The sequence below is a fragment of the Pempheris klunzingeri genome, chromosome 10, assembly GCF_042242105.1.
Source record: "Pempheris klunzingeri isolate RE-2024b chromosome 10, fPemKlu1.hap1, whole genome shotgun sequence".
In the NCBI taxonomy this organism is placed as follows: Eukaryota; Metazoa; Chordata; class Actinopteri; order Acropomatiformes; family Pempheridae; genus Pempheris; species Pempheris klunzingeri.
Genome location: NC_092021.1, coordinates 11,451,640 through 11,467,206, shown reverse-complemented (window position 1 = coordinate 11,467,206; position 15,567 = coordinate 11,451,640). Strand labels below are relative to the sequence as shown.

Sequence of the window (15,567 nt, the reverse complement as noted above, 5' to 3'; positions counted from 1 at the left end):
TTTAACAATTCTAATAATGTCCCAGATTACAATTAATCTTCAAAACATAATGCTGTGACATGTATTTAACATTTCAGATCTTGGACAGTGGGGGTAGTATCTCAAAAATAAGTTCAGAGATGTGGTCCATTTAGTCTGTTTTATATCCCCCATAATTTTACTTAAAGGTGAAAGAGGTCCGGGTTATTATGGGTTATTTATTTATGTATTTATTTATTTACAGAGGCAGTTGAACCATTGAACAATGGAGAAAAACCCCGCATTCAGTGAAAATCAAAATAAACACCGAGGCTGAGGGGTGACTGCGACGTCACATCCTGTCAACTGTAGTTTCTACTTCCGGAAGGTGGGGCTTTTGTTGCAGGAGCGGTTTGCGTTTGGAGAACCAATGTCTCGAAATGCTCTGTTAATGCAGTCATCAAGATAACATCGGCTGCGCGCAGAAACGCGAATCCTGCTTTGGTAAGGCTTTGCATGTTTCTTAACGGAGTGGAATAATCCTGTTGATCGTGTCTGTTAACACGGCCGTCAGAGAGAAAACACAGAGTACCACACCTGTTTTAACACCAGTGGACTAACAGGGGTGACCGTTTATCATGAGATGTGGTGTAAGTGAACTCCAGTCCGTGTTGGGACTAGCCTACTGTTTTGAATGTCTGCTTTAGGTTTGGTGTAATTCATGCTAATGATAAATGGGTATAATACAACGCTAACATTAGGCGGCATGTTAATGCTGGTGTGTTGTCTTTAGGTTAGCTAGCAGTGACCAGTCACCGTTGTTTAGCGTTAGCTCGTGATGTGGATGAAATATACATTAGCTTAATTTGTGAGCACTGTGGCTGTTATGTTAAATTTAAATGAATGCCAGAAGCCAACTGGTTTTAATGTGTTTCTACTCATTGTAGGTGAGCTTGTGGTGATGCGGTACGTCATTTGGCATAAACGGCAGCAGTAGTCGTATTAGCAAAGTCCATGTTAAGCTATGAGGTTCAGTGTTGATGCTCAGCTGCCGGTAACGTTAGCTGATAACGTTACTGTCAATTCAAGAGTGAAGTTTCCATACGTGTCTGACAGGCGTTTGGAATAACGTCTCAGTGAAGCAAATAATAACCTCGGTTATCTAGTTGTTGGAAGTTACTGTTGTAATTAATACCCCCGTTGAGAATTACTGGCCGCCTGGTTTGTGCTGAGAAGTTTTCCCCTGAGGAGGTGACACACCCAAGCTGGCTCAGGGTTTCTTCATGTTAACGTTGGTGTAATCCTAACTGTCAGCAAACAAAGTCAGCAGAGTGTTTTTTTTTTTTTTATTATTATCACACCATTTTGGCATGTATTAATGAATTCTGTGGGGGTTAATGTGGGTGAATGTGTTCTCTAAGAGGAGTGTTGAAACCCAGTTAAGGGGGGCTTCTGTTGATCTGTGGACCTATTTTATTTTTTTAAGGTAGTTTAAGTGTAAGCAGAGAATGTTTTTATATACACAGGTGCTGGATAACCTATGTGTATTTTTCGTTGAGAAGTGACCGTTGTGTTTACTGTTTGCAAATGGGCGTAACATTTTCAGCTCTTATCAGCATTTTGTTTGCAGACACGTTGACGGGATTGAGGATAGTGTCTGCAAAGCAAAACACACTTATTCCATCTCATTAATCATACAAGCTCCTTTTTTGGTATCAGGGGAAAGTGACAAATATAATTCATCATCCAGATTCATGTGTCTCAAGGGTGAATAAGGCCTAGTTTAACAACCTAAAAAATACTTAGACTTGCTGCTTTGTGATCTTTTCTCATTTATCTCCTTTAGTGGATAAGTACAGGATTTTGTGCTTTAGAGATGAGGGGGTGTGCTCCTCTTATTTGAAGGCTATATGTTACACCCCTTTGGCAATATTATTCCTAAGGAAAGCCAATTTGTTGGTGACTAATTTCACAGCACTGAGGCATGACCTTTGAGAGTTGAAAGAAATCCCCCCTCATCTTAAAATCTGGCCTCTGCCAACACTCAGAGGGGCATTCTTGGTTACAGGGTTAGGGTTAGACAACTTATACAACTTTTAGTCATCTAAGTGCGTTTGGGGAAAAAAGCTTGTTATTGAAAATCAAATGTGTAACGAAGCTGCATTATATTAAAATGACATGATTCAGAATGCAACTGTTACCAGTTTCATGATTAATCACAGTAAAATTCCTGATGTTTAGTACCACAGTTTCAAATCATAGTCATGATTAAAACCGTCTTTGATTACTGTGTTTTCAAAAACTCATGGTAAATGCTGTCCACCATCAGCCAACGTTTCCCAGACGCAGGCATGCAGGTGCAGCATGCAATGGTTGTTTGTTTTGCCTCAGTGAAAATGTGGTGGACGGTGACGGTGCTCCAGTGGTGGACTGAAGCGTGATCGTATTTGGCTACATTGATCATATCACGTGTAATGTGTCCTCTACATCAGTAGTTTAATTTAAAAAAAAACGCTTCACGACTCACTTGTACGCTAAAGGGCAGTACACATTTCGCATAAACAAATCTAAATTGCAGACTGGCCTGTTTGTACGTTGATAGAGCAGATCCCCGTCGAACCACTACGCACAGCTCTCACACCTGCTGTAGACCGTTTCATTGATCATAGTGATCAGAGTGTTGCCAGTCAGCTAATGTTGCTGTATGTCACAGTTAACAAGTCTGGCATGACATGCAGTCAACCCCCTCGTAAACATCTCGTGATCGCACTGCTGATTCCAGCACAATCAGATGGTGTTCAGGAAAGCAGTTCAGGAAAGGTTTGGCAGTTTTGCAGGGCTCCACCAGTATCCTGCAGGTTTTTAAAATCTGATGCAGACCATTTTGGCTGATATTTTACTTGACTACATCATCCAGCTATTTAGCGTTTTTCCCATTATAACATGTTACTTCTTTTTGAAAGTGCTGTTTCAGACTTTTCAGGAATATGCCTGAAACAACATTCAGACCATCACAGAAAGTGACAGCTCTCCAGTGGAAGTCAAAGTAATGAAATAGGCCAACGCAATGATTGGCATGGACCAAAATCAGCAATGTTGTAGCTGCCTGATGCAAACCACAATACAGCTGAATTGTGATAACTTCTGGCAAAGTTAGAATTTTCTGCATAGCTTTAGACTCATAGCAAGCAAATGACATCAGAGGCAGAGGAAGGTCTTGTGAATGAGCCCGAACCAGCCCTGCATTCCTCCTCTATCTCTGTCAAGACTGTCTGCATGTTCATCCCTGTAACTCCAACTATGTTCTTCTGCACATGAATGTATTTCTTTTTTAATGCGAAGCCCTCTGGTTCCTTCTGAATATAATAAGCCTTTTCTGTAAGACTTCACCCCCCACCACCCCTCCCATTTTGGACCTAACCAGGTTAGCCCGTGTCGAAGACCTCCATCTGCTTTTCTGATCGTTTTTTCATTTTCTGATGAGGTTCCAGAGTGACCTGGGCGCTCTGTTTAATAGCAACAGAGCCTGAAAACCATCTGCTAATGATGTTGGCAGTGGAAGTGGAGGAAAAGGACAGAGACGATGTAAGGATTTTTTTCTGGACTTGGAAAGTGAGTGATTATGTGCAGGAGATAGTGATGTAGATAAGTGCATACTGAGCTGCCATCAATCGTCTGCTTTCTGTCAGCAGGGAGGGAAGGAGAGGAGAAGGGAGGTTAATATACTTTCTTTGAATGGCAGTTATTTCTATATGAACTATGCTTGAGTAATTAAAACTTTCCTTCCATCTGGCCATTGTAAATATGGAGGAAGCTGTCATCAACAGGGGCCAGCAGATTTTCTGAGTTTTATTTGCAGATCCTGACAGTCATCTGACAAAATATAGGCTCTGCTACGTAATACGTCTAAATACTGTTTCCACTCCCAGGGGAATTATTTGCTTAAAGGATTGAGTGCTTTTTCTACCCCCAAGACAGCTAATTTGACATACTGGCATACATACAGTAGATGTTATTGCTGTGCGTAAGGGGCCAATTATGAGAAGTAGTGCATCCTGTTTTCTACAAGGAAGAGGAACATGGTATGCAAATATGGTTTGGAGCACAATATGGTAATTAACATTTATGATGCATCAAATCCCCTTCACACTCTGCTGGTATCCAGTTGCCAGTAGCATGTGAACCTTAGTGTGATTGCTGCAGGGGCTTCATGTGTAGATTATGTTTGCCTCCTCATGAAATATAACTATACATCATGACCCCTGTCCATATTAAACGTTTTGACTCACCAGCCAAAGGGACTGGTAGATGACAAAAATGTACCAGCCAAACATATTTTTATACAGCCCAAAGTAATAAGTTGCCCTTTTGTGCCTCACATCCATTAGTTTCAGTACATTACATTAAGATGATATATATATATATTATGTTGAGGACAAACTTAAAGAAGAGACAAAAATTAGTTTTAACATACTGATCAATGGTCAGCCAATTTGAGGAACCAGGGGTGACTTCCAGAGGACCAACTAGTACCAAAAATGTGTCACTTGGAGTTCTACTTGAACAATTTGGATTTATTGCATACTACTAGTAGAGGGCACTCAGCAAAAGAAATAATAAGGTATACAATATTGAATGCACCCACAGGTTTGCATTCAGTCCTGCTGCACCTTTTAAGAACATGAAATAAAGTAAACCTCTTCTTTGATGTTTGTATTTCTGCAGGTCTGTTGTTCACATTTTGGTACAAAGATTTTCCTGCCAGTGTGGTGGACTGCCAACTGAGTTTTACTTGCCCGGAAAATGTGGGGCTCGGTGGATGGTTAAATATCAAACCCTGGTCATGACCACAAGAGACACTATCTGTAATGCAAAATACACTATGAGATGTCCCTAACATGAAAACATGCCTTTAGCTTGTTGATACACATGACCTGGCAAACCATTGGCCTGTATTGTGCACCAGTGTATGGCACACGATTTGGGTGTGTACAGGATATACACAGGGTGGAGAGATTCGAGATCCTTATCACTAACACCATGTCACTCAGCCTCTTTTAACTCTGTCCCACTGATCTTCCCCATTGACACACCTGCACTTTGAATTGGAGATTAGAATTGATGAGATTTTATTGATACCGATTCCATCATCAAATCTCCTCATCGCTCCGATTCTTTATTGATAACTGATCAATTTTCTGTGTGGAGGTAAAAGTGGGCTTAGGCAGTTTTTCAGCATCAGTGCAACTGTTTTATTATCTCTGAGTCTGTCTCTCTGTCGTCATTTGCAATGGCTGAAATGGAGAATACTTGTTCGTACTTATACAGTTTCATTTAGGTTTTCTAAATGGAAAAAAAAAACTGCAGAGACCGCCCGCTTGGTAGTAATGTTATTATAACGTAGGATATTTATCCTTGGTAATGGATGTGCTGCTCAGTTGGGAGGCAGCGGCACTCGTGTAGAGTGTCAGATACAAGGCACTCCTGGAGTTTAAACTCATGTTGTGTAGAAATATGTTCCAGCAGGTTGTTGGTGTTCCCACTGTTAGCCTTTTCCGCCCAGTTTCATACTTATTGGTTACATACTATGTAACTCTGTCACTTTTCCAGCAGCCGACAGCAGAACAACACACAGGAGCTTTACGTTGCTCTAGGAGAGCTGCAGCCTTTATTCTCGACTGCACATTTACTGCGAAACTTTCCAGCTAAACTGCTCTACCACTCGCTTCCTCTTCCCTCCCTTGCCATGTGCACCACACACATTGCCCTTTCCACGTCCTATACCATTATACCTAGCACTGGTGCTTTCTTTATGAAATGAAGCCTTAATTTCTTCCCTTCTGTCCCAGCAGTATAGGTGCATTACTTGGAGGTCATTATTTTGTAATTCGCAACTCTCATCAATAGAAGGAATTGATAAGCTCAGAGGCATACGAGTCCAATGGATTGGAGCCGGTTCTCGATTCCCATCCCTACTCTTAATGTTATCTGTGCTCATCCAGATGAGACTATAACTTCACCAACATGCAGACACACGCAGGTTGTCTCAGCCCAGAAATAGATCGTTGTCTGCCCATTACTGTTTAAGTTAGTGACGAAGGCAGAGAGATTTAACTGAACAGATGACTCCACTTGCTGTCTCATTAATGCCGTGGCTGTGTTTATGTAATGGACTACAGTTTGCTCTGTGGTTTCAGCATGGAAATTTTGCATGTCGAATGAGACTGACTGTCCAAATCATAGAGAAAGCACCGACTGAGGTTTAAATGCCCTGTTAACACATCTGAGCTGTGAGGAAGAGGAATAGTGGGGAGTTTTTAGTAAAAAATTTGTGTACAGTTTGGGGAGATGTAAAACATGATGCACTGCAGGCCCCCAGCACTATGTAGGTGGTATATAACAGAGCCCATTGTCTGTCCTGTGAGGTAAATAAGAAATGGTTGGAGATACGTAGTGGACAGTTTGGAGTTATTCAGCAGGAACAAATATATTTTTCTGTGAATGCTTGCTAAGATTTGAACTCTTTCTTCTAGCATTTGCACCTTGATAATAATTTCCATATGAATAGGAAAGAAAAAAGCTTCAGAATAATAGGGATGTATTTGAAATAGCAGCCCACTTGATGTTGGTGGAGTAGGAAGGATTGAACCACAGAGAGGATTTAGTTCTTTGCTGCCCTGCCTACTTCCCGGTTTCGTCAAAGGCTCCTCTGTGTGCTCCCCTGGCCAAGGGTTGTTAGTATGCATTGTGGGGTGCTTTTTGAAAATATCTTGGTCACTGCTTCATTCCGTCTTTTTCAGTTGTAAGTTTCAGTAGTCTTTAAAGGCAGTGACCATCAAACTGCTTTATTTCACCTAAATGCATTTCTTTAATGCCATTGTGATTTTATGTTAGATTGTTGGATGCTTTGTGTTGAATAAATCTTGGAATCTCGGATCCGAGCTGTTGTGTGTTACTTAAGTCCCATTTTTATTCATACCCCATGACTGCGGAGTTTGATTTGCTGGCAGCTGGTGCATTAGTGAGGGAGCTACGTATCACTGGCAGCAGAACTATTGAGGGAGGATCTGTTTAGATCTAACAAGAGTTAGTGGTGTAAGAGAGAAAATGGAGAGCCAAAACAAGTTTTGCAAGTAATATGAATGTCACAATATTTTTGAGTGGAATTTCATCATCATTTTCTCCCTTCAAATGATATCACATCCTGTAACCACGGCTGGATATTCACATGGTGTCACCGCAGTGTTTCAGTTCAACTACACCCACACCCAGGCCTCCTCAGATTGTTTTGTTTGACTCAGTTGACCAGTCCTGATGATGAGAGAAACAGACACACTGGGCTAATCCCCTTCTCAGATCTTTGGTATTTGGTGGGTTGTTATTGAGTCATAAAAGCCTTTGCTTGCTCCATGTGATGGGGAGAGGAAATCCCCGCACCCCTGTGGCCAATGCTTGGTTCATTTGTAGCAGTTAACCTTCTAGTTTTTGCATATGAAAGAGGTTTCAATGACAGATATTACCAAAAGAAGGAGAGCTGTACGTTTCTGATCATGAGAAGGAAAAGAAAAAAATCCCATGTCGTATCATTAGAGTCAGCAAACTGAGTGATAAGATAATTTGTGACTTGATCTGATTTTGAAGGGTGCTGTATCAGCGGAGGCATACCTAGATAACTTGGATGACTGATGCTCATGTTCTATTTTATATAAATGGCCTATTTGCAAGGTCAATTAGCATCAACATGTTTTTTTTCTTTTTTGCTGTATGCTGTAATCTTTTATTAGTATCTTTGCGAGGCCTGGCAAATCTTGGTTCATCCCTGCCAAAGTGTTGAGATGAGCAGGGAGGGAACACTTGCCTACTCTCCAAAGGGAGTCTTAATGAATTCCTGTAGCCCACGCTGAACTGGTGTCATCTATATTTCAGGAGCTTAGCAACCAGAGTGGTCTGTTAGACTACGCCCCTCCTTCTCCATAACCTTACATCCCCTAAAAAGGACCAGTACCAAGTAGACTTCAGGTCCATATCTAGGTCAGGCCTAAATATGAAGCCCTCTTTTGCTGTTGCCCTCCATTATAACCCTGCACGCAACTTGTGGTGAACTGCAGCTGTTGGAAATATGGTGGAACCCCTCCCCTAAGGTCTGAATTTCCTTTGGAAAAGTTGCTCTAAACACTTTCTTATGCTGAGCATATGTGTAGTTTTTGCCTTCAGTTTATTAGCTGTGATCGCTTCATATTGTGATCTGTACATGCGCACAGGGAAGTGGGTTACAAGTGAATAATTAAAAAGTGACCCCTGTGCTTCAGTGCTGATTTTGGCATTTACGATTCTTTCAGAAGGTGTGTAACTGTGTGTGTGTTTGTGTGGATATCCTTCCCATGAGCCCTTTCACTGGCCTGATTACTAATAACAAAGACAGGAAGAGCACAGGTCAGACTCCACTTCCTGGTCAGGGAGAGAGGAACCATGATGCCACATCCTCTGCATCGACAGCCGTCACACTATAGCTGGCATACTGAAGGTTAATTTAATGCAAACCAAGTGTGCTTTTGGACAATGCAAGGAAGTGTTGCAGAAAATGGTTGCTTGCAGAATTGCACATTGAAGTAGAAATGCATCTCATAAATCTATTTTCACACTTGGAGTTTGTAGTGCTTATCTGACACAACAACTGTCGAGATCTTACAGGTCTTTTGCTGGTGGTGTGGGAGTCTGGGATTGTGACATTTTCTGTACATTTTTAATGAAAACCTTACTGTAAAAAACGCACAAGAATCACTGGATTTGGAGGTACAAGTTTTTCTGCCATCAGTGGCAATGTTTTCCCTCCTCAGCCTTGTCTTGTAAACTCTCAGTGCACATTCGTCTCACTGTATGAGCCGAAGTGAAATGTTTACTGTTAGGGAGGAGCAGTTTATGAATAATGCTATGAATCAGCTCAGTGCTCCCATTAGTGTGACATCCCAAGGGGAGGGAGGCAAGGGAAAGAAGGTAAAGGGAAAAGAGGTTGTGTCCCCTCATGTGACAGCTACAGTATTGAGTCATCTGACAGATGACTCAATACTGTACAGAATTCAGGATACCAATTCGCAGTGTCTCAACTCTTGCTTCACTGTGCTAGATGACACCTATAGACAGTATCATCAGTTGCTCAACGGTGCATTTAACTGTTCATAATTGGCAGTGAGGTGAGTAAATGGCTAGGTGTTGGTTTACTGATTGTTTACTGTTGACCTTTCCAGCACCGATAGAAACAGTGAGTGCTAACAGCTGAGCTGAGGATTGAACTGATGACAGCTGAATGTCATTAGTATTAATCAGACAATCCACCTGCAGTGATTGTCTTGGACTTCTGCTGTCTCATTTTGTCCCATTTTCTTTCTTTCACGTACAACTATCAGCATAAAAGGCAGAATGGCAGACCCCATCTCTGAAAGATTAAGCGATCATTAAAAAAGGCCATCAGTGGCTGTTTTAATGATCGTTTTAATGCGGTGCACCATTACAGTTAAACTAGGGATGCTCAGTATTGACATTTCTGCCAATGTCCAATAATTTTTTTTATGCCAATGTCTGCTGGTACAGCTATAAATATTCTCAATTTCTTTGTTAGAAGACCACAGGAGTTAACCTGTCATGCTGTACGTGTAATGGTCTGCATTCAGTATAGATGAAAGCAACTTACTGACAGCTTGAATGCAGAAAACATACTTTCTATGTTACAGTATTTTTTTTTCTACACAAGAGGGACCCTTTTATGCTTCCTGTAAGATCACCTGTTGCCTCAAGTAAAAGCACGCTTTTGTAGATATAGATATATAGATAGATAGATAGATAGATAGATGTAGCAGAAAAGAAAAATGTTCAAATATTCAACTTGTATCAATTCAAGTGTGGCTAGCAATTGTCACAGTTGAATAGAAATAGCTTGTTATGGTTAATATTAGGCGTCATTTTGATATGAGACATGCTTTTGTAGACATGTCTTGAAGTAGTTACTACCCAATCGAAAATATGACAAATATATAATAGATTAGATGACTACTAATGGCAGATTGATGACTTGTTTTGACGTGTCGTCTGATCTGTGCACATCTGACACTCTTTATGCAATCATTTGCTGTCCATCCAAAGGCTGCGCACGTTCAGACATCGCAGGCATTTACAGCATAGTAAATTTGCACTCTGTTGGAAGTTGTGTCTGACAGAGATAGAAGATATCGAAGTCAGGCGAAAGCAATTGACTCTGAGCTTTCACCCTCTGAGGGCAGGGCCTATATAGTGCTGATTGATGGTCAGTGACGTCTCTCTTCCTTTTAACGAGGTTAGCACACGATGCCCTATTTTAATGCATTCCTAAATGCCGTATTGCAGTGGAGAATGATAGCTTCATTACTTCTGATCAGCAGCAACGACCTTTTGATGGTGAACTTTATAAAGTTCTTGGATTCATGAGTAGGCAATTTGGCACTTTAATGGGAATGGTGGGGGTTAGGATTCAAGATTTTTTGGCACAAAGCCTAGGGCCTTGGCACAGCAAGTTACTGTCGTAGTGAAAGCTGTTAAGTAACAACTGCCATCTGTCCCCACACTTGTGTTCTCTCTGTATGGAAGTTATTTACTGTAGGTACTGATATGTTTCCAAATTTGCCATTCACAGGTTGTGTCACAGTGTCGGTGTGCAGAGAAGTGAGGGTGTGTGTGTGTGCGTGCATGTGTGTGAGTGTGTGACAGTGACACAAAGAAGAATCAAGCAATGGCTACCGGTAAAAGTAAAAACCAGAGCTCTCTGGCACTGCACAAGGTGATAATGGTGGGCAGCGGAGGCGTGGGGAAGTCAGCCCTGACCCTGCAGTTCATGTATGATGAGGTGAGTCAACATGCCTTTTATAAACAACTTAAAACTGTCATGGGTTCAAGATGAGCAGGTAAAGAAGCAGGGATTTCAACAGTTAAGACTACATTTTTCATTTTCCTCTGTTCCTTTGTACTTTTCAAAACATATGTTTGATAACCAGGATGTTGTCCTCTTTTCTGTAGCAGGACAAAAAGCCTCGAGTTTATCAGAAAAAGCTCTCACTGCCCTGAGGGGGCAGATAGAGAGGGTCTTTGATTCCTGGATGTATATCTGTACTATCTTGCTTTTAATGCCAGATGTCCCCTAATTTGGGCCTATAAAAAGGCTACAACCAAAGGTAGTTAGGCTTGGCTGTATCTTGTATCTTGTGAAGGGCAAGAACAAATCGATTTTATTGTCATCACTAAGATACCATCCTGTCCCACATACAGTGGGTATATATAGTACTATTAAGCTCTTGTGTGACATTTAAAAAAAAAAAAAAAAAAAAGTTCATTAAAAGTGGGTATTACACGAAGTGCCAAAAGAATAATTTGACTGTAAGCATCAGACAGATTAACAGTGCAGACAGAGGTACTGTCTCATGTATAGGGTGTTGCAACCCTCCTCCTTGAATCCCAAAACTCAGACTCAGTCTCATTGGGAACAAGATTTAGGGGTTTGACTAACCTCTGCACAGTGGGAAAGACTGCGGAGGGACCCTGCAGTAATCTCCATGTCCGTCAGATTCAGTTACACAATTGAAAATCCCTCATCAACCTTTTATCACTCCCTCCACTCCCACCAATCTCCTCCGATCTGTGCTGGCATGGCTGTTGCCAAGTTGGAACTGTACATATATTGTGGAGAAGAAAAAAAGCAGGGTCACTAGTACCTCTTTGTCACAACTGTTCACTTTGTTCTTTAAATGCATCCACTATCCTAATCTAGGTATCACATATTTGCTAAGCATGTTGACTGTGTCAGCACTTCCTCTAAAAGCCTCCTCTCAGCAGTTCACCAATTGAAAGTTTTTAATGTGAAACAGTTCCAGATCACAGTGGTCTAGAAAAATAGTGAAGCTGCTCTCTGGTGCATGAAAGTCAGAACATGACTTTAGGAAACGACTGGAACTCCTACCACTAAAAGGTTAACATTGGGATTCATGTAAAGGACACTTTTCTCTGGTCCACAGCCTCCCTGACCACAGATGTTGTTTACTGTGATGACAACACTGAGGGCAGAGACGGTCACGGTTTGGCTCTGTGACCAAGCAGCATATCGGCTGCAGTTTTCAGTCATTAGTCTGATGTGCATTTAGATAAGCTTTCATTTTCACCAGTGTAGCTGTCTACACATAACTGCTCATGCTTTGCCGATGCTTTATGCACGTAAATACAACTTGAGGCACGTGTTCAAACTCAAAATATCTGTTTGCATCTCCAGTTTGTGGAGGACTATGAGCCCACCAAGGCAGACAGCTACAGGAAGAAGGTGGTTCTGGATGGGGAGGAGGTCCAGATCGACATTCTGGACACAGCCGGACAGGAGGACTACGCTGCCATCAGGGACAACTATTTTCGCAGCGGGGAGGGCTTCCTGCTGGTCTTCTCCATTACAGAGCACGAGTCCTTCACTGCCACTGTGGAATTCAGGTACTGTATCCTGTCTACCATCTGTCTGTGTGGGACTGGGAACTTGTAAATCGGAGCTTAGACTGCTATTGATATGATGGATATTTTTCTGATTGATTACATTCTAGTACAATTTATTTGTAGTAGGCAGGGGCTCCAACCAAACTCTAACAAAGAGGAATTTCCTGTAAAGTTGTTTTTTTTTGCCACAATCCCAGTCCCTGATATTTTATAGGCGCATCTGCCAGTACCATGCCCTAAATTACTGATGCAAATCTAGGTAAGAGGATTGTGCTATAGAGCTATACATTTAGAAAATATACCTTGCACTACAAATTTGCACCAAGTGCCTTTGTGGTCGTTACATTTTTATCACAAGCTATACTCGATCAAAAGACAATTTACAGAACTAAATACAGAAATAAGTGGTGAAAATGGCAAAAATATGCAACCTATTCTGTGGCTGAAGGGAGCAGATCTTGCGGGTGAAGGCGGAGGAGGACAAGATCCCTCTCCTACTGGTGGGGAACAAGTCGGACCTTGAGGAGCGAAGGCAGGTATCTGTGGACGAAGCCCGAGGGAAGGCCGAGGAGTGGGGTGTCCAGTACGTAGAGACATCAGCCAAAACCAGAGCCAACGTGGACAAGGTGCGTGAACACACACAGAGCACATTACTATACATGTACAGCATGTACTCAAGGATTTAGGATTTTCAGGCTATCGTTACTGTATGAGGTTGTGATGAAATAAGAGTGTTCACTCGGTTTCTTTTCTCCAGGTATTCTTTGACCTGATGCGTGAAGTACGAGGCAAGAAAGTGTCAGAAAACAAAGACAAAAATGGAAAAGGAAAGAACAAGAAGAACAAGAAGAGCTTCAAAGAAAGATGCTGTTTACTTTGAACTCTCAATGGACTTGAACAACCCACCATACAACTGTTGAGTTGGTGAACAATGCAGAGCGTCCATGCCATTGTCATTCAAATGAAATTTGATCTTTTTTTTAAATAGCTGGTCATAGTTTAGTGTTTAGAGCAATCTCAACCACTTTTTTGACATTTTTAATCGATGAAATCTGAGTTGCCGTTTCATGGAAGAAAACCACTGTTGTGACTGTGAGCGCAGTGCTTGATGGCTCACAGGAAGCCGACGACCAAACTGCCACTGACACTAACTCTGCTGCTGTAGACATTCTCCACTGTTTAACTCAGCGATTCTACTGCCTTCGACTTCGGCTCAGTGTGTTGTTGAGTCTTTGTCAAGTAAACAGTGCTCTTAATTTCTTTACCTGCTCCTAATCTTAACCCTCATAATCCTTAGTCTATGTTAGTTTAGACCCCTTGAGTCTATGTTCATCAAAATACAAGGAAGTCTAATGCTGCTGTTTGTCCTATTTGTAATCATTTACGATGATACTTACTGTCTAGTGATGACGTTGGCCTCATTCATTCACCTCTCCAAACTCTCATCTTTCAGGCATGTTGGGAATGGCTGTTGAAACCGCAATTGTTTTAGTTGATCCAAGGATGTATGATTTTGTGACCACAGACGGTGCAAACGGAAGACTTGTTGCCAAACGGGGGTTATCTCATTAATCTGTAATCAGACTTTACATGATTACCACAAATCAATCATAAAATGTTTGTTTTTCAGGAGGACTGCTGCAAAATACACTCTTTGAGAACCACCCCACCCCCCCATAGTATGTTTACTCAGAGCCGACAGAGCTTCATGTAGATATTTTAACATTTGTTAGATAATTTGAGGCTGTGAAAAGAAGGTTGTAATGTGGTTTCTAGTCCTTTTGTTGAGTGAGCAGTGAAGAGATAGTAGACCTGTTTTATTCCTATTGGTGCTGTGCCATGTTCATGTAATGTGGCCCTTCACACCTCTCATGGCGCAGATTACTTCCTGTTTACATGGAAATCTGGAGTCTGTATAGTGAGACAGGTGTTGACAATCCTCTGCCTCTGGTCCATGATGGCATTATGATCAATAACGTCTTAAAAATTCTGATCCTTTTTTTTTATTTTCTTGGTCTTTTTGAACAACATGCACTACATTGCGATACCTAAGAAGTGGACTTCATGCTGCATGGAGTCACTCCAGAAATTTTTAAACAGTTTGTGCCAACAAAATCACAAAAAAAATTAAACTACTTATGTGGATGTACAGTATGTGTGTTTGGATGTACAGATGTACATGTGCATTTACCTGGAACTCCTACCTTTCTGTGTCTGTGCGAGTGAAGCGCCAACTCTCTAACTGTTGTGATCAAGTGCTACAGTAAACAAGATGTTTCTACCACTGCCTAAACCATTCTTTGTAACATCTCCTCCCCTTTAATTTTTACTTTACCTACTGCTGTGAGTACGCTATTATTTTTCTGCAGCGAGACTGTTTTCGAATAAATGCTTTTTTTCTTTGTAAGTACTGAATATTATTTCGTCTCTGAAAACCCTTAAAGCGTGCATGTGATTTACATTTCATCTACTTGAATATTGAAATTGAAAGTGTATATTTCCTTCCACTGGCTGCTGGAGGTAATGGATCTGCTCTCACCACTTACTGTATGGACACTGTACAGTTACCTTGGCATTAGCCACTGTAGACAATGTTACGGTTGTCATTTCCTGTTCCCTTTGGGCCATTCTGTGCCCCACTTTACCCAGCAGTTACTCACTTTACATTGATTGTTTCTCTGCCATCCCGAAGAGTGCCAACGGCCTTTTGTTCTTGAATTTGACAGTGATATACTACCACTGTTTTTATTAACCTTACAGGCTTATCTTACATGGCAGCATGAGTGTAATGCCATCCTCAAGATGAACCTGTCGTGGGCTCTCATTGCTGAACCCCTGGGGGCTGCCAGGTCAGTGAAACTCATTTTACAATGTGAAAATCAGGGTTGGCTACATCACGAGGCACAGACTAACCATGAAAATGTTTGTCTTGTGAGGGATGGAGAGAAGCTTCTTTCCCCTGTGTTATGTAAAAGGAAGGAAAAACCACTGACTTTTAGTATGTCCTCTGTAGCTCGTATGCTGATGCACAGAGTCATTCCAGGAATAAAAGTTAACTTAACAACGTACTTAATATTTCTGTAGTATTCCCATAGAGACATATTTGTTTGTCTC

At 41.4% G+C, this 15,567-nt stretch overlaps 1 protein-coding gene across 2 annotated transcripts; it reads left to right on the top strand.

Annotated features, from left to right (window-relative positions):
- The first annotated feature begins 356 nt into the window (after positions 1-356).
- LOC139208178 (ras-related protein Ral-B) lies at positions 357-14,860 on the top strand. 2 transcript variants are annotated; one of them, XM_070837772.1, is made up of 5 exons: positions 357-462; positions 10,622-10,831; positions 12,245-12,453; positions 12,902-13,079; positions 13,211-14,860. In XM_070837772.1, exons 2-5 carry the CDS (start codon positions 10,718-10,720, stop codon positions 13,331-13,333), a joined length of 624 nt encoding a protein of 207 aa, XP_070693873.1. In that variant the 5' UTR covers positions 357-462; positions 10,622-10,717; the 3' UTR covers positions 13,334-14,860. The 2 variants fall into 2 exon arrangements, with proteins under 2 accessions (XP_070693873.1, XP_070693874.1); XM_070837773.1 differs by lacking the exon at positions 357-462 and adding an exon at positions 492-608.
- The last annotated feature ends 707 nt before the right edge of the window (positions 14,861-15,567 follow it).

Bases quoted from the DNA above. Each gene is read 5' to 3' on its own strand.
- LOC139208178 (XM_070837772.1), top strand. From the start codon at position 10,718: ATGGCTACCGGTAAAAGTAAAAACCAGAGCTCTCTGGCACTGCACAAG. The intron at 12,454-12,901 runs GTACTGTATCCT...CTGTGGCTGAAG, and splicing joins ACTGCCACTGTGGAATTCAG to GGAGCAGATCTTGCGGGTGA. The intron at 13,080-13,210 runs GTGCGTGAACAC...TCTTTTCTCCAG, and splicing joins CCAGAGCCAACGTGGACAAG to GTATTCTTTGACCTGATGCG.